The following is a 25563-nucleotide window of genomic DNA, read 5'->3' on the forward strand; positions in this document are numbered from 1 at the left end:
AGACCCTACAGATGGACCTTCTCCAGGAGGATCTGTCCCCAGGTTGGCCCTTCAGGTCTCCCAACAATGCACCCACTGCTGCTATAAGCAAGACCGTCCCCCTTGCTGCTGGTCATCCTCTTTTTCCTTCCACCTTTCTCAGCATTACAGCCTTCTTCAGAGAGCTAGATCTTCACATGAGGTGTCCAAAGTATGATAATTTGAACCTGGTTATTTGTGCCTCGAGTGAGCACAACATCAACAGTTGATTTGTTCTGTGATCCATTTGTTTCTTTTCTTGGCTATCCAGGGTATTCTTAGAAATCTTCGCCAACACCAAAGTTCAAAAGCATAAGAAAGCATTTTTCTTGCTTCTTCAAAGTCCAACTTTCGCTTCCATAGAAAGTTACAGAAAAAAACATTGTCTGCACAGTTCTGATCTTTGTAGATATAGGAGCCATCCCAGCATCTGAATCTTTTCTCCAAGGCCTTCATGGCTGCTCTACCAACTGCTAGTCTGTGGCCTATTTTTTGACTGCCTGTTCCTTTACTGTTAATGGTTGATTCTAAAAGACAGAAGCTATTCATCACTTTGAGATCTTCACTGCCAATTCTAGGTCTGGTGGTTCTAATTGTTCTTAGTTTGCTGTTCTTTAATCTTAGTCCCGTTTTTTCACTGTGTTTCTTGACTTTCATTACTACAGCTTGTAGATCAATTGCATTTTCAGCTATCAGAGCAGTGTTATCAACCCTTCACAGGTGATTGATGTTTCTTCCTCCAATTTTAAAACCACACTCATCTTCTTCCAATCCAGCTTCCCTTAATATATTACAGGTTGAATAAATCAGGGGAGAGTACGCAGCCTTGTCTCACTCATTTGCCAATCTGGAGCCAGTCTGTTTCTCCATGTTCTATCCGTCCTGTGGCTTCCTGACCTGTATATGAGTTTCTCATGAGGACAATGAGATGTTCTGGGATTCCCATTTTTCTGAGCACTTTCCAGAGTTTGATGTGATCGACACAATCAAAGGAATGTCTATAATCAACGAAGCACATAGTGACTTCCTTTTGGCATTCTTTGGCTTTCTCAATTATCCAGGATGTATTAGCAATAATTTTTCATGCTCCTCGGCCTTTTCGAAAGCCAGCTTGAACATCTGGCATCTCTTTTTCCATGTAGGGATCTAATCTGCGTTGGATGATCCTAAGTGTTATTTTGCTAGTATATGAAATTAAGGATACTGTACAATAGTTTGCACACTCTGTTAAGTCTCTTCTTTGATATTGGAATGTAAATTGACCCCTTCCAGTCTGCTGGCCACTGTCATTCTCTAGATTTGCTGGCATAGCTTGGTAAGAACCTTTGTGTGGTAAGAACCTTCGGTGCTTGCCATATTTGTGTGGATGTTGTAAAAGTTCTTGTAGCCTCCCCACTTGGTTATGATCGGAGTGTGAACTAACTTAATCTTCTAGTACTAGAATTTTTTTTAAGTAGGGAGTATCTTCTAAGGTATCTTAGATCTCTACTTGGATCCCTACATCTCTACATTTCAGTATACTCCATCTTTCTTTGATCTTCTTTGAATCACGTCCTATCTGTCCATTGGTGTCTTTTAGCATACCAATTTGAGGTTGGAACCTCCTTCTGAGTTCAGGTATCTTTTGAAAGACTTTCCTTGTTTGTTCCATGTCTGTTTCCATCTTCAGTGTCTTTACAGATGTTGTAATATTGCTTATCTTTTCTAAGAGCATTCTCAAACTCTTTGTTAAGTTCTTCCTGAGATTTTTATCTTTCTTGACTTTGGCCTCTCTTCTTCTTGGCAATTTATTTATTTATTTTTCAAATTTATATATGCCACCCATCTCACTATACAAGTGACTCTAGGCAGTGTTACAGATAAAAAACTAGAAAATCCTAGAAAAAATATATAGGTTAAAAAACTACAAAAGGTTAAAATTAAGCTAAAAAGTTAAAACTACAATGCAGATTAAAAAGGCGGAGAGAGCATCCTCAGGCTACCAGCCACCATTTCCAGAGTTTGTTCTAACATCCAGTTTGCTTTCTTCTGTTTCTTCATCGTTAGCACTCTTTTCACATTCATCCTTAACAAATTATCCGATATCATTCCATAGTTCCTCTGGTTACATATTAATGAGCTTCAGGGCTTCAACATGATTCCTGAAGTTCTCTTTGAAAATGGTATGTGCTCAAGATCATATTGTAGAAACTAGTAGTCTTTGTTCTTTCCCTTTAGTCTGAACTGGAATTTGCACATCAGCAGTTTGTGATCTGTCCCAGAGTCAACCCTGCCCATGTTTTGGCTATTATAACTGCACTTTTCCACCTCTTTGTACCAATATAGTCAGTTTGATTTCTGTCTGCTCTATCTAGAATTGCGCATGGATATGGGTGTTGTTTTGGTTTGGAGAATGTGTTAGCAGTGAAGAAAGCGTCGGTTTGACAGAAAATGACAAATTGTTTTCTGCTTTATACCTAGGCAGTTCAGTCCAACTGTTTTTTTCCTTACTATTTACAGTTTTGGCATCATTTGGCACGATATCATCAATCACTTTAAACTGTCTAACCATGGGGCTCCTTGGTAAAACGCAGGAGTCATTTCCCATTGTTTTCTCCAATACAGCATTATATGATCCCTTTGCTGTTGTCACAAAGATGGTCATTCGGCTCCAGCATCTTCCTATATCGCTACTGCCCATATAGGCGCCCGTTTCTTTAGCTGAGAAGACCTTTGCGCCTTGGGCGACCCTGCTGGGAGTCTATACTCTTAGTAGGCGCTCCCGTCATCTCTCGCTCATCCCCTCCCACCACCACCACGAGGCAGCACAGCAGGACTTGGCGGGAGGGGTGGAAGCATCTACTATGTACCAAATTCAACAGCTTGTCTCACAATGTCAAACTGGGGGACAAAAAAGGAGGAGGACAAACAGCAGGTACATGTTGCATTTCTATTGGGTACAAAGATACATACAACAATTGAGATATAGTCTATTGTACAACAGCATTAAAAATTGGAAGATTTTCTTGACATCTCAAAAAAGGAAAATAGGGACAAAGGTGATCTCCTCAGCTGACAATCTCCTTCTCCTCCTCCTCCTCCTCTTGGAAAGCTGTGGGGCCCATTTACATTCATTCATTTTCTTCTTGCCAGCTGACCAAGTGGAGGGATATTTCAGCAGCAACTGAACCCCACAGAACACAGGGGCACTGATCTGCCACTTGAGGCAGGGGTTACACTGTACAAACTGTAGTACGGTGCTGATTTCCTAAAACCCAGTTCTCTTTCTCTAGAGAGACATATACACCGGTGGGCAGATGGGCCTTGCACTCAGTAGTGACCAGCTTTCCCAAATACCTCCCCTTAAATGGAAAGGAAACTACTAGCAATAGAAGAATTGTGCATTAATACTTAAAATGGCTCTGCTTTTAGCAACTATCTAAAAAAAGAATAAAGTTTGTGATTGGTCTTAAGACCAGAAATGGCACAAATTAAAATAATGTATTGATTATAAGTGAAGAAGGGTCCAAATTAAAAAAAACATTACCGAAAAACTCTGAGGACACCTCCTTGCCATAACCACATGATTCTGCAGACAAATGATCCATTAAAAGTGCTATCACTTGAGGCAACCAAAGACTTGGGCCAAGTTTGGTTCTAGCTCCTGGGCTCACCACCTAAGTGGTCTGGAGTGGGAGGTTACGTTTTGTCTCCTCGAAAGTTCCACACAGGAGAATTCACCTTTGCCACCCAAAATTCACCAGGCACAAACACAGGCAGGAATGCTCATCATGTGCAAAACAGTTAAGGAAGAAAAACCTTTGGATTAAATCTTTAGTACATATACTTTGTGTCTGTGTGTCTGTGTGCATGCACACATATAATCATAGAGGCAACTGTGAAGTCATAAGGCTATTGAGACATAAATTCTGGAAGTAGCAAACTCCTGGAGATGACACCTCCTCTACCCAAACCAACGAAGCGTGCGGCCTTGGTCTCTGTCCCCATGTCACAGAAACACATCAGCTTTATTCTCCACCTTCTCCCCCGAGAGTTACAGGCTAAAAAGAATAACCTACAACATTATCAAACTCCTGAGTCTCCAGCACTGGCTTTAAACGGCAGGTCTGGTAGTTTATAAAAAAAAAAAAAAAAAGCAAGGATTAATCCTCAAAGTCCCACTGGTGTCAGATTTTTGCTTTGCGTTTGTATTCGTAGCATGGCACTCACAGTGAGCCGCAGCAGCCAGATGTTAAAATGGGCAGAGAGTCAGAGTAGCAAGTTTCCCTGCACCCATCTTTGAAAAGGATCATGGCTGAAACTGCCACACACTTAGATGTTCACACAGCACGCAGAGAACTGGATCAATCTCATTTATAGATCTATATATAAAAGGTGGACCTTGCTGCTGTACATGGTGTTGGATAACATAGAGAGACAGATTATTTTAAAAGCCAAAAAAAAAAAAAAAAGCATTCAGTATTGTCAAAAGCTTTAACTGGAAAACCTGAAAGCCCCAGAACAATCCTCATCCCAGCATGGGGCTTCGAGAGAGGAATGGATCCATCTGGAGAAATCTGCGAGCTGCCCTCATTTCCTCCACCTTTACTCAGCAGAGTTAGCAGCTTCCTCGGCTGGCTGCCCAGGTGGCACTCCTATGCTCAATGCCCCGGACTGCTCAGGAAGCCCTGGGTGGCACGCTGCCTGGGCTAGAGTAAAGCCCTCTCCTGCCAGGGGGCCCTGCGGCGCCAGCTCCTCCGGGATGCCTTGGGACTGATCCTTGGGAAGTCCCTCGACGTCTGCCCCCGCGGTCAGAGACGCAAAGGCACACAGGTCCTGTACCTTTTTGTTCAGGTCATTGCGCTCGGTCTGCAGGGCCCGGCATAGCTTCTCAAGGCGCTGGATTTTCACTTGGAGACCCTCCAGTTCCTTGTCTCGGAGGGTTTTCTGCGTGGGAATAATAGCATCAATTTCAGAGTCAGCTTTCGGAGGGCTTTAGGAAGAAAACGTCTGAAGAAAGCCATTGGAAGGAAATTAAGAGGACAGCCCCAATTTTAGGAAGGGTGCCCTGTTTAGCTACATTCCCCACAATGAAAACGCTTAGATCTCCCCAGAGAAGTGGGCCATGTTACCTCTTCTGCCATTTCTAAAAGGGCTTTGTTGCTGCTTTCCCAACGGGACCTATACATTGTCGTTTCTTTCTCCAGCTTCTTGATCTTCTTTGTCATCTATGGAGTTGCAACAGAAACAAAGAAACAGCGGTTACAAAGCGCTACCTACTTTTTCAAGGTTGTGTGAACCTGTCCTGTTTACCTTTACAAGCCAAGAACTACTATTATGGTACATTTAAGACTTTGATTGCATGGCTGTTGCTCTTGCAATCAAAGGCAGTTGAATGTGAATAGAATCATTGATTTCTTTTCAAAGTTTTTTTTTAATGAAGTCAGATATTAAAACTTTTTTTAAATGCTTAATAAAAACTAAATGTAGCTCAAACAGATAAACATGAATGTAATTTCTAGTTATATATTCTAATATATATACTAGTTATATATTTGCTAATAAGCAGATGAGAGATATATTAAAAGACCTTGTAACTGACTCCCTCTAGAACAGTGTTTCTCAGCTTTGGCAACTTTAAGATGAGTGGACTTCAACTCCCAGAATTCTGGGAGTTGAAGTCCACTCATCATAAAGTTGCCAAGGCTGAGAAATGCTGCTCTAAAAGATTTCTATTTGTTGATCTTTTAGAGCAGCATTTTTAATTTGAGGTGAGGGAGTAGCTCAGGAGTCCTGAAGATCTGAGCAATATATTTTTGATCCTGAAGTGTATCTTCTTGACTAAAACGCCACTGTAACAGCAGGAAAAAAATCTCATTTAAGAAAAATGTAATAAATTCCTAATTGTGTAGGGAAGCCACACACTCAAATAAAAGCAGATGGTGCAGTGCTGCCTAAATTTAACCATCATTCTAACATGCAGAACCTTCAGATTAGCAAATATTCTTATGCCATTATATTCTTTTTTCTCTCAAAGAGGTTCTCTGCCCATGAATTTTGAATGAGCTTCTTAGGTTACTATTGGAATTCTCATGTTTCAAGAAAGGGATAATTATTATGGCTATGCATTGTTTACTAATTATATTAGTGTATTATTACTGTATTTATTATATGGATGCTAAGTCTCTTCAGACCCAGCTAGATTCAGGTGGTGTATAAATTTCATAAATAAAATAAAAATACATGATACTATGTAAAAAATCAGTAGAATTTTATGTACTTAGTAATATCAAACACACTCTAAAAACACAAATACACCTGTACCACCTTCAACATCCATGTTGAGATTCAATAAAAGCAATTGATAAAAAAAAACCCTGATCAGCCTGTTTATGGAACAAACTCTCCTTTCTGCATGGTTTACATGCACACTGACATGGTTCTGTCCCTTTGATCAGAATACAGTCCATTCAGCAGAACAGATGCTGTGATAACACAGGTAAGTAAGAAAGCCAAAAGTATGGAAATAAATAAAAAAGGAAAATGTTACACTGAGTCTCGATAGGTAGAAAAACAGTGGCAGTCTGATGGAAAAGATCACTTTCCTTAGGAAGCAACTGCACCAGGGAATGAACACTCCTAAGTATTTACCAGAAGAAGCCCCAAGCACTGTAACAAATTGTCAAATGAATTTAAAATCTTTGTCACTGATAATGTTGCAAATATATCCAAGGTGAGAAGGCATTTAGAAGGAAGTGATGTGCAATAATGGGATATATCTTAGGGAGTATAAGACTCTGCAAGGCATTAACGTGGCTGATTTCCAAAATTTCCACCATTAAGATCTTCAGCTCACAAGGCTGGGAAAGAACATGGAATGCTGCCATCACTGAGCAATTAGCCTAAACTGGACTGACCCATTTTCTAACTGATTTTTTCAGTTTAAAAACGTGGTTCCGTAGGCCAGAAGTGAAAATCTAAGGCTGTAGGTGGGCAATGAGGCCTTAAAAGCTTTCTTAACATTGGTGGCACCTGTTGCGGCTCCAGCGCCCTTGCGCAGCCCTAGGCGCAGCAGGACCACAAGACCAGAAGAGACATTGCACCCCACCCCCAAATAATTTGAGGCCTGGGGTGAGCCAATGTGTCCTAGCCTTTAGCTCTGCTGCCAGTTTCGGAAGCACAGTAAACGTCGGTCTGCATTCGCCCTCTCTCCTTCAGGCTTGGGCACAGGTAGGTCAGAGATTCCCCAGCCCCAGCCCCGCTGAGGAGGGCAGCAGCGTCTGCCCTCAACAGCATTTGCGCACGGTGTACCTTCTCCATTTCTTGCTTGAACGTGGTGAACACTTCGCTGCTTTTGGAAAGGGTGTTCTGAAACTCTTCAAACTTCTCTGTATAAAGAGCCAGCTGAGAGAGAGAAAACAGAGAGGATTGACTGCTTGGAACGTCAGCATTTATAGCTCTTCTTTTAGCACGTTTTCTATGGGGCCGGGTCAGAGAAAGGAGACCAGGATGGCACCTCTTGCGGAGACGATTGTAAACTCCTGTTCCCCTGGCCCTGAGAGCAGCAGCAGTAACCAAGTAACACTGATCCATCCAGGGGCATCTACAGGTGGAGGGGATGGCAAAAAAGTCAAGATGGCAGCCACGACCACCCAAGCGGAGCCCTGCCCCTTTTTTGACCCTGTACTGCTACCCAAAGGCCACCATTTTGACTCCCACTGCAGATGCCCCAGATGCATCCCAAATTTGGTTTTGGAAAGACAATGTCTCCTTTATGTCCTTTCCTGGAGCCTGCAATCCCAAGGCAAGCTCCAAGCTCCCTTTCTGGGAAGTGACGTGTATCCTTTGGGCTAAACAAGCTGAACAAGAGCAGAGCAAAGATGCCACCTGCCGCCCCACCTGCTGCTTAAGATGCGCCTCCTGTTGCTTCATCAACTCACACATTCTCTGGGACTCCACGGCTTCTTTCAGTAGCTGCACGAGAGAAGGAAGAGGGGAAGGAGGAGGAAGGTTAACACCCTACACCTGAACGAGGAAAGAGGAAGAGTTTCTGCTGGCAGGGAACTCCCTTCCATCCCGTTGGCAAATAAGGCCTGATACAAGACCCCACTGCCCCTGCCCCCAAGCTGCTATCCAGCCTCCGGTCCCCACCGATGGACTTCAGAATCCAAGGAAAAAGGCAGCACAGATCCCAGCCTGGCATCTGCTCCTTCTAGAAAGTCCCTAAACGCGTCCAAATCTGGATCTCAGTGCTTCGCTAATGACTAGGTCTGGTAAAGACAAGATAAGGCTGCCACGTAAGGAGAACTCTCTGAACGCTGCGGCTGCATAATGGATCATCAGAACTCCTGACAACTGCCACATGAGCTTCCTGGGATTTTCAGCCTCTTACAAGGCAGCTCAGGATCCTTTCCCATTCACATGCCTCCTTTTCTTGAATTGTCCCGGAACCTGCTCCCTCTTAATCCTTTGCAGGTCCTGTTTGAGGAGGGCAACAGGGCCACGCCCCAGCTTTCTGTTTGTTCAACCAAGCAAAGCCTTACAAAGTCTTTTTCCCGCTGGTGCCTCTCCTCTGCCTCTTTCAACATTTCCTGGGCCTGCTGGAGTTTGGCGTCCACCAACTGCTGCTGCAGGTCCTTATGTTTAAAGACCTTGTCGATGTGCTGCCGAGAGAAACACAACAGGCGTCAGTCAAAGGCGGCTGGAGCTTAGCTCTGAACCCCCAAGCCCATCCAAAGGCAGGGATCGCGCCACCTTCACTGGTCAAGCCCCAAAAGGAAGGGCCACTCATATCAACGCTGCTTCGGTCATATGAGAAAAGAGGCTGAGATCTTCTCCAGGCACGAAATGCTGTATTTGGGCACACATCAACAGCGTCACCATGACAACACAAACTGAGACACAAAAAGGTTTTCCTGAAGGTGGTGATCAGCTAAGGAGAGGTAAAGCCTCTTCCAAGTTAAGCTCAGTTCTTGATGCCACACCCCTCTACTGTGGCTGGCAGCGATATGGAAGAGGTTGGCCCCTGCCTTCTCCCACCGTGTTTTTTTCAACTTCCCAGTTGAACCCACAGCCCTAGGAAGTCCTAGTGGTCTCCAATCCAAGTATCAACCAGACTTAGCTTCTGAGCTCAGACAAAGCCAAGCAGGTGCAGCCACCAGCCGGCATTACCAACTGACAGCTTTAAATGCACAAAGGCTCTGGGGCCATCAAGTTCAGTATCGTCTACAAAAACAGGTGAAGCCTCTTCCGCAGCACACAGAGGCCTTTTCCAGGGATCCCTTTGCAGAAGATGCAGCGGAGAACCTGGCATTTTCTTAATGCAAAATGTATGCGACTACAGAATTTTCCCTGAAAGGCACCCACCCAACTGATACATAAGGACTGTCGAGGGAAAAAAAAAGATACTTTGATTAAAGAGTTTACCTTTTTTTAATTATCCAAGCCTCTTATTTTTATGCTAGTTTTGCACATGGTTATGTCTTTCACTAAATGCAGGATTTGATACCTGGCAGAGAACTCAGAATATTAAGCAGAAACGTCACATCTTCAAAAAATGAATCCACGGTGGCCAAAGATAAAATAGGAAAAAATACCAACCATGCCAACTGCTGGAATGGGCAAAATGTAAATAACTGACACAAGATTATAAAGGATTTCTGAACTAACCAGAAAATGACCCATCCCAAATAAGGCTGAAGGGGAAAAGGGTAACCAGGAATGGATGATTGTGGGGAAGGACCGTGAATTCAGTCCAATTCTAGGACTTAATACAAATTCCTGAGCAGCCAACTTTTCAGTTCTTACGTCCTCTGTCCTTGGCTCTAGTTGATGAATCTCAGGATTCTAGTACAGGTAGTCCTCACTTAACAACCATTTGTTTAGTGACCGTTCAAAGTTACAACAGTGCTGAACAAAGGAACTTACAACCAGTCCTCGCACTTACAACCGTTGCAGCAGCCCCAAGGTCATGTGATTGTGATCCAGGAGCTTGGCAAGCAGCTCACACTTACGACAGTTGCAGCATCCCAGGGTCACGTGATCAGCATTTGCAACCTTCCCAGCCGGCTTCCGGCAAGCAAAATCAATGGGGAACCACATGCTTCGCTTAACAGCTGTGGTGATTTGCTTAATGACTGCTGCAAAAAAGGTCGTAAAATCGGGTGTGACTCGCTTAACAACCGCCCCGCTTAACAACAAATTTTCCGGTCCCTATTGTGGTAGTTAAGCAAGGACTACCTGTAAAAAGAAAACATATTCTACTGAAACCTTAAAAAGGCAGCAGGGGTTGTTTGGTTTCTGCAAGTGAAGGCAGATCTGCAATACACCTTTAGCTAAGCCCAAAAGATCTTTGCCACTTAGAGCTATTTTGCCTACCACCAGAATGAGGATACTTCTGAATTCCAGTTGCTGGAGAACAGCAGCCTCTCCCTTCCTTCCTACGGGCTTCCCAGCTGGTGGAAAACAGTGGAAGTAGAATCCCATTTTAAATTCCACACAGTGCTTATGTTTTTGGGACTCATTTTTCAATTTTCCACTAACATTTCTTTTTCAATTCTAAAAATTATAAGACTTTAAGATCTGAGGATACTTCAGGCTCTGTTCTTCTCCACCTCCACATTGTAGTCCTCTGACATCAGAGCAGACAACTAAGAACAGCAGTTCCTCAGAGGAGATGTTTGGAACATCTGGAGACCACATGTCAGTGGTGAATGGGCCCAATTTTTCCACACACACCCCATCTATCCCTGCCTCCTCCAACTATTCTCTTACACTAAGCTAAAACATTCCTCCAGCAGAGTCCGCTTTCAGCTCCCATGCCCATCCGCTGGACAACTCCCTCTTCTTCTTTATGGTCCTGGAGCCTTCTATCCTTTCTCAAAGTGCTGCCAATCATCTCTGGGCACCCAAAGATACCAGCACTCCCAAGGGTGGCAAGAAACATGAGGCAGTTGCACAAGCACTTCAGTGCCATTTCCAGAGCCCAGAAGCAAAGCTGCCAAGGAAATGGCTTATCTGAAAGGGGACACATCTAAGGGGACTGGCAGTACAGCTGAAGAGCAGGATGAAGAGGCTTGGAACCCTGGACTGGGCCCACTGACCAGTTCCTCCATCCCTGCCCTTGACCGCCGCAAGCATCACGGCCTCCTGTGACTGCTCACCTCTTCCCGCAGCTCATATTGCTCAATGAGTTTCTTCAGCCTTTCTGCCAGCTCCATATTCTCCTGGCGCAGTTTGGAGTTGCGTTCGTTGTGCTGTTCCATCTGCAACTGGATGTCATTGAGCGTCACCTGGAAGTGAGACGTCACCTCCTTCCTCTTTTCTTCCTCCTCGCGAGCTCGCTGGACACCCTCCTCCTGTTTAGACAAGTTGAAGCGAGTTTATAGAGCAGAGCAGCAACTCTGACAATGTAAAGAGTCCCAGTCCAAGGCCTGGAATCTCCTAGCTAGCAAAGCTGGGGAAGGTTCTTGGGGAGCTGCTGCCAGGCCGAATGGGCACGGGTTAAACGGCCAGATCTTCCAAGAACGAGTTGCTATAAGCCATTATGAAACTCTCTCTCCCAAAGACCTGGCTCTGCCAGCTTGCCTGGGGCAATAAGAGTTTTAACCAATCCTGGGGGTGGCTGGTGCCCTGATGTCACTCCTGAGTTACTCACCAATTCCATCATTCTTGGAATTTATTTATTATTTTTAAGATTGTTTTTATATTGTATTTTAATTGATTTTACTTCCTTCGTAAACTGACCACAGTCACTTTTCAACAAGATGGGCAGTGACAAATTTGATAGATAGATAGATAGATAGATAGATAGATAGATAGATAGATAGATAGATAGATAGATAGATAGATAGACAGACAGACAGACAGACAGACAGACAGATCCAAATTAGACACTTTACCCTTCTTCTCGGCCTGTTACGTAGTGACAGGTGGGAGGGACTAAGCAATGCCCTCAATATGCTGGACTTCAAAGCTTTGGGAATGTACTTTGGTTCTAGGATTTCACAGCTTGGGACTGTGGGCAATATGCTAATTATTCTTTCCATTATGGAGAGAGGATGTTTATTATTTTGTATTTTTTAAAAATATGCACTTGTTTTATTATACCAGACTGCCCTAGCTGCACTAGAGGCAAAGGACAAAATACAGTCAGCAGCCCTGTCATGGTTAGATCCTAACTGTAACCCGCCCCCTCCTTGAACAGAGTGTTGAGCCAGCCGAAAGGACCACCCCGCCTTCCCTTTCCTGTCTCCCAAAGGGCCAGTAGACACCTGGAAAATTACTGGAATGAGCCGCCACTCTGGGCTCTGACAGGTGGGGTTCGGTGGAGGGGGAGCCAAGGTAGGCTGTAACAATTCACCAGTCTGGCATCAACCAGTCTCACATACCTTGAGAGTGCGGTTGTGCCTCTGCAGCTCCCGGCACAGGCTTTCCAATTTGGTGCGGGCCAAAACGGCTTTGCTGTGCTCACTTCGGAGATGGTCCTTCTCCTGCACCAACTGAGTCTGCTTCTTCTGCAGGATTTTCATCTGCTTCTGAGAGTTTCGGTGCTCTTCCAACTGGTGGGACACAAGAGAAGGAAACAAAATAAGGAAGGACTGTATCATGTAGCAAAAATGACAGGAAAATCTCCCTGAAAAATAAAAGCATGCCGGGGGGATTAGAAAATGCTAATACTGCAGTGACAAAGTTGCCAGCTCCTTGAGGTAGGCCAGAAAGGAACAACAGACACCACAATACTGAAAAACACTGCTCTACGATTGTGGAGGAGAAAGGCTCCGACAGAGGCGTCCCTTATACGGCTGCTAATGTATTTCCCTCTTTGACTAGCTCTGCCTTTGCCAACCAAGCACTCTGCAGACACACGGGACTATGATTCAGCAAACCAAGGATGGTGGGTGATATCAGCCAATGTATCTGGAGAGAACCAGAGTGAAGATGGCTGAAGTAGGATGGGGCAGCCAAGCTATGATACATGAGCCACAGGTGATCCCCTGTAACTCTGCATGGCCCTTAAAAGCCACTTTCGTGTCTGCCCCTGAATGGTACTTCTCTCCAAGTGATAGCCAAGGTATGGGAAATAATTACCACTAGTGTCAAAAAGTAAACAACAAATCCAACTTCTCTATACAACATGGCCTTCAGCACAGCAACCTATCCTGGAGAAGACTATGCTCCATCAACCTGGAAGACCAGATTTCTAAACAACAAAGGGACTAGCCAACCAATTCCCTTCCATTCTATTCCTCAAAAGGAATAGAAACATTCTTCATCCATTCTATTTTTATCTGGTATTCCTTTATTACTCCTATTTGTTTATATAATTACTTCTGTATCACATCCATATTAGGTAACAAAGACACGATGAAGCTAGTTTAGCAAAGCCAACAGAATCAAGGGGGCAATATTTTTACCAAGTATATCTCCTCTCTTTTTTCTATATGAAGAAAAAGGGAAAAAGGAAGCATTTTTTGGCTAGATAAGGACAGAACCCAACACTAGACTCCTGAGGAACACCCTTCTCCTCTAGTAAAACACAGAGAATTTTTGAGAGTGGCTGACTGCAGTTTCACAAATTCTATTTCACATGCTTAAAACTCCATTTTTCCCATATTTTCTGCCTCAAAATGGTGAAAAATATAATTGAGGAGGGAAGTCAAAGAGGGCTTCAAAGAGAGGCAAGAGGGGGGCTAAAGACTGGAAGAGGAGAGCAGATTCAAATCCCTATCCACTTGCAGACTTTCCTAAGCAACTTTGGCTAAGTCACTGCCACTAGGCTAAAATGAGGAAACATGTTATATATGCCACCTTGAGCTCCTAAGGAAATAGCAGGATGAAAATATAACAAATTATGATCCAAATCTCTTTCTGCCAACTCTCATCTCTTTAAAGACTTCAAAGCTGCTTCATAAAATTACCAAGTTTTGGACAAGATCTCAAATCCCAACCTCTTTTGATTTGATATTCTCTAACTTCAGCTAAACCTCCCACTCTTGGATGACTAAATATTTTCCAATTCACAAAAAAGAAAAGGCAAATATATGTTTATCCTCTGAAGTCAGACCTTCTAACTATCAGGCTCCAATTTTATTTTTTTAAGCACAGTATTATTAGACAAGCTCAAATTAATCTCCTGCTCTGTAAATACAAAGAACTACCTCACTTCTCTCAACTTTTATTTTCCACAAACCAAGGAACCACTTTATTTTATAACTTCAAAAACTGGGGATCAACCAGGATACATTTCTTTATTTCAGCAATTCTAGCACACCTGAAATGCAGCCCTAAACCTTTGTAACTCCTACAGGGGTGCAATCATCTAGGTATTGGTTATTTTCACTCTACATTACCCTTGAATATGCTCCAATGCAGACATGATTTGTTAAATTAACCAGCCTTTTTAAACAACACTCATCCCAGCTTTGCTGAACATCAAGGATGCTGACAGAGAACATCAGTGCTTATTTATTATGGAAGCTTGTGAGTAAAGCAACTCAATGTAGATCTTTTCTACGTTTCAGCAAAAATAACAGAAATTGTCTCTGAAGAAGAAGATACCCCCTGAAACATGTGGCAGCATTTTAAAATAAATATTTTCCAGTATTTTTACTCAGGCTTCCTATATTATTCTCTCTTTCTCTCTCACACAACTACTTTATAACATCACAGAAGCTTCTGGGAAGGTCTTGTGCCTGAGTTAGTTTTACATTTGGCCTAGTTCAGTACAACTGAACCATGCAAATTAAAGCTTAAAAACCAATTTGGACACCTAAAATAAACAAGAAAAAAAAGCTTCTGCTATCTTAAAAATTAATCGCTACTATTCCATAAATTTTCACATCATCATAAATTTGTTGCTTTTTAAGATACCACTAAACTCTGTTATTTTTGCTACAAAAGAGTCAAGCAGCCACCCTGTTTCAAGAAATAAAACTGTGCTGCCACACTAGGTCCCAAAAGGAATATAAAGTTTTGCAGTTTGGGTTGAAAACTGATGATTCTTTTATCTCTTGCAACTGCCCAAGCAAAGATGATCTGAACACACCCAACTCCCCTTAGGCAACCCATTTTCCTGCAGAGATGAGAGTGGGAAAAATTCTCCTGCCCACTCAGCTTCCCCTCTCGCTTTGCCAGGCACTGACCAGCTCAGCATATTTCTTGCAGAGGGCTGCCAGCTTCTCCTCAGATGTACTGAGAGTGTTGAGGGTCTGCATCAGAAGGGTGATCTCCTTGCCTGGAATGCAAAGGACAAAGCAAAGACTCATCAGAACAAGCAGAAAGACACAGTGGCAGCATTAGAGGGACTTGGGAACAGCAGTGTCTTGGGAACCAAAAAGCCTCTAGAATGTGAAAAATAAAATTAGCAATATTTCCAGTTATATCCTGCTATATTAGCTCAAAGTAAGTTAGTTGGGAGCCTCCCTGCATTTTAGCTTCACAACAACCACCTTAAAAAGTAGGCGGGTTTGAGCTGCCAGAAATCACCCAAAATGATTTAACACAGTTGCCCTATCCAAGACCAACATCTTAACTCCTGGTGCTCTCCTTGCAATTTTCCTCAAGGATATGGAAAGCTGGAACGATTTAGCAATGGGGGGAGGGGGATGGGGAATAGGGTAGCCTCTGTGCACATGTCCCTTCCCCGATCCTCTTTACTGCCTTGGAAGAAGAAAGAGAATGGAGGACCATCAGCAGAACATTTCCTACCAAGCCCTCTGGGCTTCTTTTTCTCCTGGACCCGTTTCTGGTCACGCTCTCCACTCTCATCGCCGGTTCCCCTGGGACCCTCCTTCTCGCCATTGATCTCGGGGCAACTCTGCTCCTGGTCCCCATTCCTGGGGGACTCGCTTCGGCACTTCTCTGGCTCGTCCAGCTCCACAGACTCACTCTGACCGTTGTCATCTCCAGGGCCTTCCTGGTTGGAGTCCCTGCAGTAAGTGCTTAGAATGTCCTCCAGCTGTCTGCTCAGCTCTTCAGAGACATCAGGGACTGGCTGGCAAGGCTGGGGTACAGCCTCCTCCACCAGACATGCTGCAGAAAGTAGAAATTCAAGTATAAAACACCATTTAATATTCAGAGGGGAGAAGTTCAAAGAGAAAAAATCAAAACACAGCTGCTATGAGAATTAGGAAAGGACATTGTCTCAGATGATGGTGTGGCCCAAGACTGTAAGTTTAAATAGAAATAAAACTATGAGTCTCAGGGAAACACACCCTCTTCTTTCTTCCTCTGTTCCTCATTCACTGGCATTTCAAGCCTGTCATCAGCAAAGTGCTTCAAGCTGGAGAGGCCAAGTTGGTGGTGACAATCTCCACTTCCTGCAATCACTCCTGGAGCCTCAGCTAAGTCACTATCTTCCAGCCCCAGACTATCACTTATTTTGGAAGGGCTGGGGGGTAGAAGAGAAGCTTTGCTTTCACCATCTTGATTCTTCATTGTACCTTGCCTTCAAAGCCACTTTCAACAGTTTCTATGTAAAAGAAAAACAAGGGTTATTATTTTGGGATCATTATTCACTGTCAGGTAAGGCAACAGCACACATACAAATAAAGAGTAAAATGTAGCCATAGGAACACCAATGTTACAGCCAACAAGTGGCAATTTTAAGAGTTTCTCTCAATGTACTAGCAACTATTGCTGTCACACGTTGCAGAATATCACTGATTGATCTGTTTGCCAAGGGAATAGTATGGCCTCAGCATAGGATTGGGTAAATTCTTGTAACTGGGAGCTGCACTTAAAGATATTTTGGCAGAGCAATACTGCAAAGCGAGTAAAGACATGACACACACTCAGACAGTAAGAGAAATCTGTTTCTTTTCCTCGATTTGGGAATATTCTTTTTTTTTTATAACTATATTATGGTTGCTACTGTCCTTGTATTTCCCGACTCCACTTCTCTGCCACTGATTTAAAGGTTGGCCGGTGGGGCATGGTCGCACCGCTCCTGCCTAAAGCAGAGCTCAGTTATTTGTCGCTGCCAGCACACTGGAGAGTCACAAATTCAGGGATCCCTCTTGGCTCCCACCCTTTACAGGCATCTCAAAAAGTGACGGCCAGCCTCGTTTCTGCATAAGCCCCGAAAGGCACCACTCCCAGGAACAGCCTGCAAGAGTATGCCGAGTACTTAAAGACAACCCGGCGCTCTCGGGCCCTCTCCCGAGGATCCTCCAGGGTGGTCTCTTCCGATCCGCCTCCTCAGCCATTCCACAGGGGGCCCAACTTCCGCAATTCCCTCCTCTTTCCCCCGGCCCCGCGTCCCCCACCACTCCTCTTCCTGCTCCCCAAAAGCCCCTCCTGAAATGGCCCTTCAATGCTCGCTTTCCCCAGCCCCGTCGCCAAGGCCTTCCCTCCCCAGAGCGCCCGGCCCCCAACTGCCTGCCTCAGCGCCGGTGCCCCCCGGGCCAGGATCTCGCTCCTTCGGCCCGGCGTAGGGCCGCCCTGCAGGGTCCGTCCAGCTGCTTTAGGTTCCGCTGGAAGCTCGCTTTGCAAAGGGGCCGCGGAGTCCTCGCCCCCCCGGGCCACGCCCTCCTCCCGCTCCCCCTCCGCCCTTGGGGCCCCACTCCCATTATCCGCGGCACCAGGACTACTTCCGTTGGGTTTATTATTCCTCCTCCTCCTCCCCTGAGAAGCTCCACAGGCTTCTTCCCACCGTACTACCACGTCACTCCCACGCCGCTGACGTCACTCCCTGCCGCCTTGACGTCACGCCCGAGAAGTATGACGCGATCCGAACGACTCGGCGAGCCAGAAGAACGCCCGCCCCGGCCCTCCGCTGTCCTCGCGCGGCTCCCCAGGCCTCCTCCTCCTCCTTTCTGCTCGGCGGCTGCCGGGCTCTCGTTCCAGCCTCCCTCCGCTCAGCGGTTCCTCAAAGCTCTGCAGGGTTGCGAGGAAGCAGCTCCAGCCCGGACTCGCACTGCGCCTGCGCTGTTAACTGCCGGCGGCCAATCAGCGGGAGGGACCGGGAAGAGCATGCTGGGAAACGTCAGAAGAAAAAGCGCCACCCGAGGCGGGAATCTGGATTGGACTACAGCTCCCGGCGGCCATCGCTCTCGGCGGAGGAAGCCTGGCGATAGTGGCCTGAAAACCACAATTCCCAGCATTCCCTGGGGGCGAGGACTCGGCTTCTTGCTGGCTTAGTGGGAATGTGGGCGCGCTTCGGGCGGTAATGCATTTATAATATAATGTTTTATTTAGCATAAAACAGTGATCTGAGTCTTTAAAGCAGGCCTGAGCAACATCCAAGCCAAGCAGCCTTGATCGGCCGCCACCAGTCGGGCTCGGCTTCGGCCTCCGAGCGCCTCAAGGCCCGAGAGGAGGCGGGATCCACCCCGGCCAGACAGGGCCCGAAGCTTGCTTCCCCTCTTTAAAAAAAAAAATCTGTATTTTTCAAAATACCATAGAGGAATAAATGGGCGAAACACCTTGATCCGGTAAAGCAGTGTTTTTCAAACTTCGAACATGGCTGGCTGGGGAATTCTGGGAGTTGAAGTCCACCCATGCTGGCTGGGGAATTCTGGGAGTTGAAGTCCATACATCTTAAAGTGGCAAGTTTGAAAAACACTGCACTGAAGAAAACCGCACAATCGAACAAAATTGTGTGGAAACTTAAAAAATTAAGAAAAAGCAAAAGAAGAAAAATATTTTTTAAAACCCAGTGTGTCTATCTCCATCCATCCATCCAGTCTATCAATCTCAAAAGGACTGGTCCTGCTGCTTCATTCATGCACTTGATGGTCTTTGCCAGGGAAAGTGGCCAAGTTTGGAAAACCCTGGTCTTGACTATACTTCCATATGACTCATTTCCAAAAAAGTGGAATATACCTGTGGAGAGGTTAATGTTTATTGTCTTCTTGGGTTCATCCTTGGTGACCATTGTTGGTTTTTTATTCTGCTAATATCCTTATTGTTTTAATACCTAGTTAGTTGCCCGGAGTTGTGAGATGGGTCGCCATATAAATTGATTTAATCAACCAATCATGTCTTCAAAGTGCTGCCAATCATAATCCTGAGGGTAATTCTATAATGGCCCAAAATGTAAATATTTAATTAAGATTGTTCTAGGCGCACAGCAAGTTTAAACATGGCTATTCTTAAAATAGTTTGCTGAATACAGTACGTAACTTGTTATGCGTTCTATACCTAATACTGAACCATTTTCTTAAATACTATAAAAGTGAACACAAATTTATAAAAGTTATATTTTTATAAATTATATATACAAAATATCACTTTTATCATTAGTCCTTTTCTCTAATGGCTCCTAACATGAAGTTGACTGTTTTCACAGCTGCGACACATATCAATGCTAGCTTGGGGCCTGAGATTTCCCCCAGTAACTATTCAGGGGAATCCAGATTTTGAGGTTTCTTGTTTGACTTTGTGCTTTGATATACTGAATGACACCCCCCCAACAAAGTCCTAATTATTATGGAATTCATTTAATACATTTCATTTCCAAAAGACAGACTGCTTCTTCTTCTTCATAAGTTGTGAGAGTCCTTGATAAAACCTAATCCACCTCTATACCGGACAGTCTATTTGTGACTATGAAGTCATGGTGAAGTCAGGCTTAAATTCCCTAATACACTCTTCCTCCCTCCCTCCCTCCCTCCCTCCCTCCCTCCCTCCCTCCTTGAAAGCATCCTGATTTTCCTGGGAAATCAAAAACAGTACCTAAATAAAGGGACTTACATGGTCATAGTATTTGCAGTATATAAATACAGCTTCACAGCTTCATACTGCTTTGTGCAATCCAAACGCTTTTGCTCTTCTGGGAAGACGTGGTTTTGGACCAGGATACCTAAGTAAAAGGTGACAATCTGCATGCTGCAGACCCACCAAAAATTTAAGTTTAACAGGGAGTGAATTATTTATGGTATTTATTCCTGAACATTCCGAACCAAGGTTATTTTCCAACAATTTTACTTTGTTCAAACATCTGAGTAAATATGTGAATATATTTATTAATATGCTTGTAGCATTTGTCTCTGCGTTCTGGATTACAGTATTTGGAATTGCATACGAAAGCTATGCAGCGTGTCAGATCTGAAAGCAAAGGAGGTGCTTTGGAGCACAAAGAAAATGCTGCTGCGTAATTCTTGAAGGACCAGCCCTATTCCCAGGATCGTGAAACCAGTGCACAATCCTGGGAAAAGTTGCTGCCCAAACATATTGGATCCCAGCAAGTTTTCTTTAGCTACAAAGGTAGTGAATGGCTGAAGTGTATAAAGGCCTTTGTGGTATGGGCTGGGGGTGTTCATTAGAAAGTGTATAATGAACATCTAGCAGGACCCCGGAAATGCACCTTCTCTGTCATAGTACCCGCCCTCTGGAACAGCATCCTCACCCCACCCCAACAATGCATACGGCTCCCACCTTGCAAGGGTTCCAAAGTCTTTTAGAACCATGGCTTTGCTCACAGGCCCGGGGTTAGGTTGTTTGCGAGCCCCTGACACTATTGGGTAGTATTTTAGGTACTGGGTGACTTTTTTTTTAACCCGGGCGTGTTTTTTGCTTCTTTGCTTGTTTTCTCTTTTAATTATGTAAGCCACCCAGAGTCATTTTGGAGTTATGCAACTTCTCAATGTAATAAATAAATGTTCTCCTTTAAAGGCACTGCATTTCGTTACAAATATTAATTTCTACCAACATACAATTCTTGCTGTAAACATCTCAACCTTGAGCAAGAGGGGGATCAGTCTGTGATTCTTTGAAATCTTTGCCTGGTACCGTCTGGCCCTCTGAGAGCCAACTCAGCCATGATTCCCAAAAGCAAACCAGCACAGCCTTGGCTCCCATTCCAAGGATGGCGATTGTGCCATCGCTGCAAGAATGAAATGAAAGCAGCCATGCTATTCCACCAATGGGCCAGACATTGCCAAAAAAACCCCAAAAAACAAACACCTTCATTCCAATCACATGTGGATTGCAGTCATTGAATGCAGAGATGTAGTTTATTAAACTTCCTTGGCATTTTTTTAAACAATGAAAAGCAAATCTCTATTACAAAATACAGCCCAAGGCTTTCACATCCAACTTCACACCTGCCTGAATCTCTGTTCTGGAAGGCTTTGAGAACCTTATTCAAATGGTGGAGAGCAAAGAAGGGGCTGTGTACATCATCTAAGCTTTCATTAAGACACCTGAAGGGGCCTCACCATCCAAGTGACAAGCCAACGGCTTCTCGTTTTCTGCTGGCCAGTCTTTCTACAGGGAAAGGGTGGTCACCAAATTGTGTGGCTCGTACAGTAGGTAAAGAGGGGAACACAAGAAAACCGCAGCTGTCGTGAGTTCCTTATGGCCGTGTTCCTGGGCGGGCCTGCCACAGAGCATCCTCTCTATCAGCACTTCAGAGAATTAGTCCCCACTCCCCGAGACCAAATTAGACAAATGTCTACATGTATATATAATATATAAAAAATACAGAGCTTTGACTTCTTCATTTTGAAGTAAAATGTACACGATACAGTTGTGAGCAGGAGGTAATTCTGAGAAACACAGGCCACTTGACTGCTGGAACTGAGGGCAAATGAGGAGCCATCCCAGGTAGCTCCACCACTCCCTTCTCAAGAAACACGGCAGAGTCGTCCCCACCCCAGCTGTCCAAGAGAAAGAAAAATTTAAAATAAAATGACACAAACCAAAAGGCTTCAATGAGTTTTGCAATTTTTTTTCTTCAAGTAAAGATGCAAGAGGGGGTTTCTTCTACCAGTTCAACACTTCAGTCAGTAGCAAATGTAAGTCAAGTCCACCTTCAAAGGCAGCTGTGCTTTTGAGTTCTTTTTTGTGCCTTCCCCTTAAGACTGGATCTTCAGGAGGTGGTAGGGGTTGCTGCTCTGTTGGATCTTTAAATTCCTTTAAAAAATCCTCTCCCCACATGACCAGGGAAATCTTCCCAATGCCTGATGGGACAGTCCAATTCATCCTGCATCTCTGTACAGGAGCATTATCTATATAGATATATATATATATAGAACTAGAGGAGAGGGGCAAAAACAGCAGCAACTTGGCCCAAATCCCTCAAAAGGTGCTGTTTGGCAAGAGGATTCCCCCTCCCCCCCCAAAAAAAAAACCCCAGTGTGGGCCAAAGTGGTGCATTTGGCAGATTAAGAAGAGTCTTTAATAAAAATTAAGATGTGCAATTTTTTTTAAATAGTTGAACCCAAGCATCCAGGATTAGATTCCTTGGTTATGATTCATGTTATTTTGCCTTCTCCCACTGGGGGAAAAAAGTCATCTCTCAAGTACCCAAGTGAAGAATCTCATTTGAGGAGAAAAAAATAATACACCACAAAAGAAAAAGAAAAAACCTGGAGGAAAACCACAAACTAGAAGGCATAAGTGATTTACACCTCCCTCCTCCATCCACTTCAGCACCTGCTTTTTTGACACACTCGTGCAGCAAAAAATGAAAAAAAATAGTGTGTAAGAGTATCTCCTCTTTAGAAAAGAGCAAACAACTCCTGCTGTGTGTCGGCAAAGGAGAAAGCTGTTTGGCAACAGGTGGAGCGGGCACTGCAGCCTTCTGCGTGGCAGAGAAAGAAACAGGGCTGGGGGCAGGAAGGCTCTCTGCAGGTTACTTTCCCTCAAAGGGACGGTCTTCTTCCCCTCAATTCGGCACACCGGTTATAGCTGGAAGCCTTCCATGGGGGCCTCGGGTTGCTGGAAGATGAATTGTTGCTGAGCTTCGTCTACTTGGGGGGCCAAAGTGGAGTCATCGTCCTCACTGTCAAAATAGTGCTCAATCAAGTCAAAGGCCTTCTGGTAGATCTCTTGGTTTTCGTGGCTCTGGAGAAACTCTATTTTATCCAGGCCTGGAGGAGAAAGACATCATTTAAATGAACTTCCCCATCGAAGTTTGGGTGGTTTATACATTCAAGTGAAAAAGAAAATCCCTGACTCACAACGATCTTGACTGTTTGCACAATTTTGCCTGTGGAAACATTTGGGTACTACAGCTCAGGGGGGTAACATCATTTGCCCAACAAGCCCATCCAGCAAGGCTACGGATAAGGGGGCCTGGGACCTGTAGTTCAATAATATGAAGGATCCACAAGTCCTTTCAGACTATATGGCATAAGGCTGTACTTTGGAGGTGCGAACGCAGCACCCATAACTCCTTAAAGCAGAGAGGCCTTTTCTTGGGCTCACAGCATCTGGTTTTAGAAGTTGCAGACAGGTGCGACATTTGCATCTCAAGCTCCCTTATGACCTTGTCTCTGAATACCAAGTGTTACACACCATAAGATGGTGAGCTCCCCAAATTGGTGCTTCCAAATGAAACTCTCATAATTCTCAGCTATGGTGGAAACCATGGGATTGTACTTCAACATATTTGCAGGTCTTCGGGTTAGGACAAGTCAACTGAAGCAATAGTATAATTCTAGGCAGAACAGACAGCACAGGATAAGGGGTAGATGATCACATCCGAACATGGAGGGTTGGGAGCATTGGAGAGGAAAAGGGCAGAGGCAGAAATGGAATAAGGTAAGACTGAAGAATTACTTACTACATCTCTGAGTTATCTGATAATGGACTGCAAAGATTTTTTTAAAAATTAATTTAAAAAATTAAATCAAACATGCTTTCGTAAATCATGCAGGAAAGTTTATCCCAGTCCAATGAATGCATTTTGATTTAAACTATGACAACAGAGAAACGGGCATGAGGCGTGCCCCGCTGGGAAGGAATTCCTCAGATGGGAACCTCGACTGAGAACGTCCATGTGCGAATACATGCGGCTACCTTCAAGCCAGGCAGGCTGACTCACCATAAGCTTCCTCAATGAGGCTGCAGTAGGGATTGATGCCAGCGCCGCTCTGCTTGGCCTCCTGCTCTCCCAGCCGCAAGATATTCTCCAGGCCATTCAGAGCCACTTGAACTATCTTGGAGTCCATGACAGTCAAAAGATCACACAGGGGTTTAATGCAGCCCAGGTTTACTAAATATCTGGAAATGAAGCATAAAGATCCAGAAGACCGACACTACTGGTAAAATTGGGATTCGAAGATTTTGAGAGCTTGCTAAGAAGACACACCCAGCAATTCATGAAAGGGATGAGTTATGGTTAAAGATATGCAAATAGTGTATAAGCTTTTAACCCTGAAGATGCATAAGAAATTTTGGTAGATGCCAGGATCCAAAAGTCATGCTAAGGCTCTCTATAAAATTCTAAGCTAGCAATCTATAACTAATAGGGAAAAAATGAAGTATCAGCATATGTATACTTTATTCTATAGTTTATTATTTGCCTCTCTTCCCAAGCATGCAGGAGTGTTGTTTATGAGCAACAGATAGCTATGTAATATTTTAAATAAGGATAAACCAACAGCTGTCATGTATTAGAATAGTTAGGGCCATAAAATCCACATGTTACGAAGTGTATGACATAGCTTTTGCCTCATCAAAACCAAATCATCACCTTCTTACAAAGATGATACAATGTGGTGGACGAAACCAGCTGTCTTATTTCTTACTTATTTAATTTATACAGCCGCCCATCTCAAGAACATGACTTTCTTGTCAAGCTTCGATCCTACATTTGGTTATTTTCCTTCTCAGTTGGCAGATAGCAAGACAGAACTATATTTTTCTTACCCTTGATGTTTCTCATTCCTTAATCACAGTTTTAATGGATTACTAACTGGGAGCTCCTTAGATATCAACTAACGTGGGATTATCTCATTTTATCCAGATATGCAATTCCTGATTTTTTAAAAGAAATATTTGGAAACAGAATAAAACTCCTTTTGTGCCAAAAGCATTAAGCTGGTTGAGCTCCATGGGTTCTCTTAAGTTTTAGTTCTCACAGACCTGTTAATGAGAGAACAGCACAATCTACAAGGGGAAAACCCCTAATGGACAGACTTAGCTGATGAGTAAGTTACAACTTACTTAATCTGCTCTGGCGTTCCTCCCGATGTAGCGTTTGTGATTGCCCATGCTGCTTCTTTCCTTGTGCGGAATTCAGCCTTCTGCAATATCTCAATTAGTACTGGGAAGATGTTAGAATCTATGACTGCCTGGAGGGCCAGAGAAGAGAACAGCGTCAGCAAGAGGCTTGGCACTGTGGCCAACAACTCACCTCAAGGCAGATGAAACAAGCAGGCAGGAGCAAATCAGCAGGGCCTATTGGTCGGGCCTGAAGGAGGCTGGATCAGAGGACAAAAGCAGGATGTTTCTTGCGGGAGAGATTTCTCAACAAGATCAAATTGCTTACTGAGTAATCTTCTTCTACCCCTTGGAGGTATATAAGCAGAGTGGGGCAGCATTAAAGAATATTTTCCTAATTTCCAGATGTATGAAAGTCAATCCCCAGAATTCCCCAATAAACATAGCCCTTGTTGAGAATTCTGGGAATCAATCTAGATATCAGGAAGGCATGGTGAAGGCTGGACTACAATCACCTGATTAACTGAAGGGACCATCACTCTCCACTAGTGAAAGTCCCAAATTCTGAGATCCTGAGGCATAAACCATTTCTCAAGTGGCAAGAGATGCCCAATTCATCCTATTGCAAAAAACTTCTAATAGCTCAGTGTGGGTTTGTGCCAAGAGCATTAA

At 44.1% G+C, this 25563-nt stretch overlaps 2 protein-coding genes across 6 annotated transcripts in view; both read right to left on the bottom strand.

The window, feature by feature from the left end:
- Positions 1-2933: 2933 nt before the first annotated feature.
- On the bottom strand, positions 2934-17926 carry TXLNA (taxilin alpha). Of its 4 annotated transcripts, none has more exons than XM_007431949.4 (11): positions 17662-17926; positions 16212-16468; positions 15706-16029; positions 15141-15232; positions 12387-12557; positions 11160-11354; positions 8541-8660; positions 7897-7971; positions 7309-7401; positions 5130-5225; positions 2934-4944 (listed from the first exon to the last, which is right to left on the bottom strand). In XM_007431949.4, exons 2-11 carry the CDS (start codon positions 16432-16434, stop codon positions 4603-4605), a joined length of 1731 nt encoding a protein of 576 aa, XP_007432011.1. In that variant the 5' UTR covers positions 16435-16468; positions 17662-17926; the 3' UTR covers positions 2934-4602. The 4 variants fall into 4 exon arrangements, with proteins under 4 accessions (XP_007432011.1, XP_007432009.1, XP_007432010.1 ...); XM_007431947.4 differs by having other exon boundaries at positions 17659-17926; XM_007431948.4 differs by having other exon boundaries at positions 17656-17926.
- A 3009-nt stretch (positions 17927-20935) lies between these two features.
- The window catches only part of KPNA6 (karyopherin subunit alpha 6), a 33779-nt gene continuing 29151 nt past the window's right edge, over positions 20936-25563 (bottom strand). For both annotated transcript variants that reach the window (XM_088153694.1, XM_088153700.1), the window contains exons 12-14: positions 24895-25022; positions 23771-23949; positions 20936-22814 (exon numbers count right to left, since the gene is read on the bottom strand). In XM_088153694.1, the coding sequence (XP_088009820.1) occupies positions 22627-22814; positions 23771-23949; positions 24895-25022 (495 nt within the window). In that variant the 3' untranslated portion in view covers positions 20936-22626. The remainder of the gene's footprint in view (positions 22815-23770; positions 23950-24894; positions 25023-25563) is intronic.

This window comes from Python bivittatus, unplaced genomic scaffold (genome assembly GCF_059951505.1).
Source record: "Python bivittatus isolate LINGU-HERP-01145 unplaced genomic scaffold, Pbiv_v1 ctg000040_np1212, whole genome shotgun sequence".
NCBI lineage: Eukaryota > Metazoa > Chordata > Lepidosauria > Squamata > Pythonidae > Python > Python bivittatus.

Excerpts from the sequence above, each read along its gene's own strand:
- TXLNA (XM_007431949.4), bottom strand. The coding sequence starts at position 16,434 with ATGAAGAATCAAGATGGTGAAAGCAAAGCTTCTCTTCTACCCCCCAGC. Across the intron at positions 15,233-15,705 it reads AAAGAAGCCCAGAGGGCTTG|GCAAGGAGATCACCCTTCTG; the intron begins GTAGGAAATGTT and ends TTTGCATTCCAG. Across the intron at positions 5,226-7,308 it reads TCAAGCAAGAAATGGAGAAG|ATGACAAAGAAGATCAAGAA; the intron begins GTACACCGTGCG and ends GCAACTCCATAG.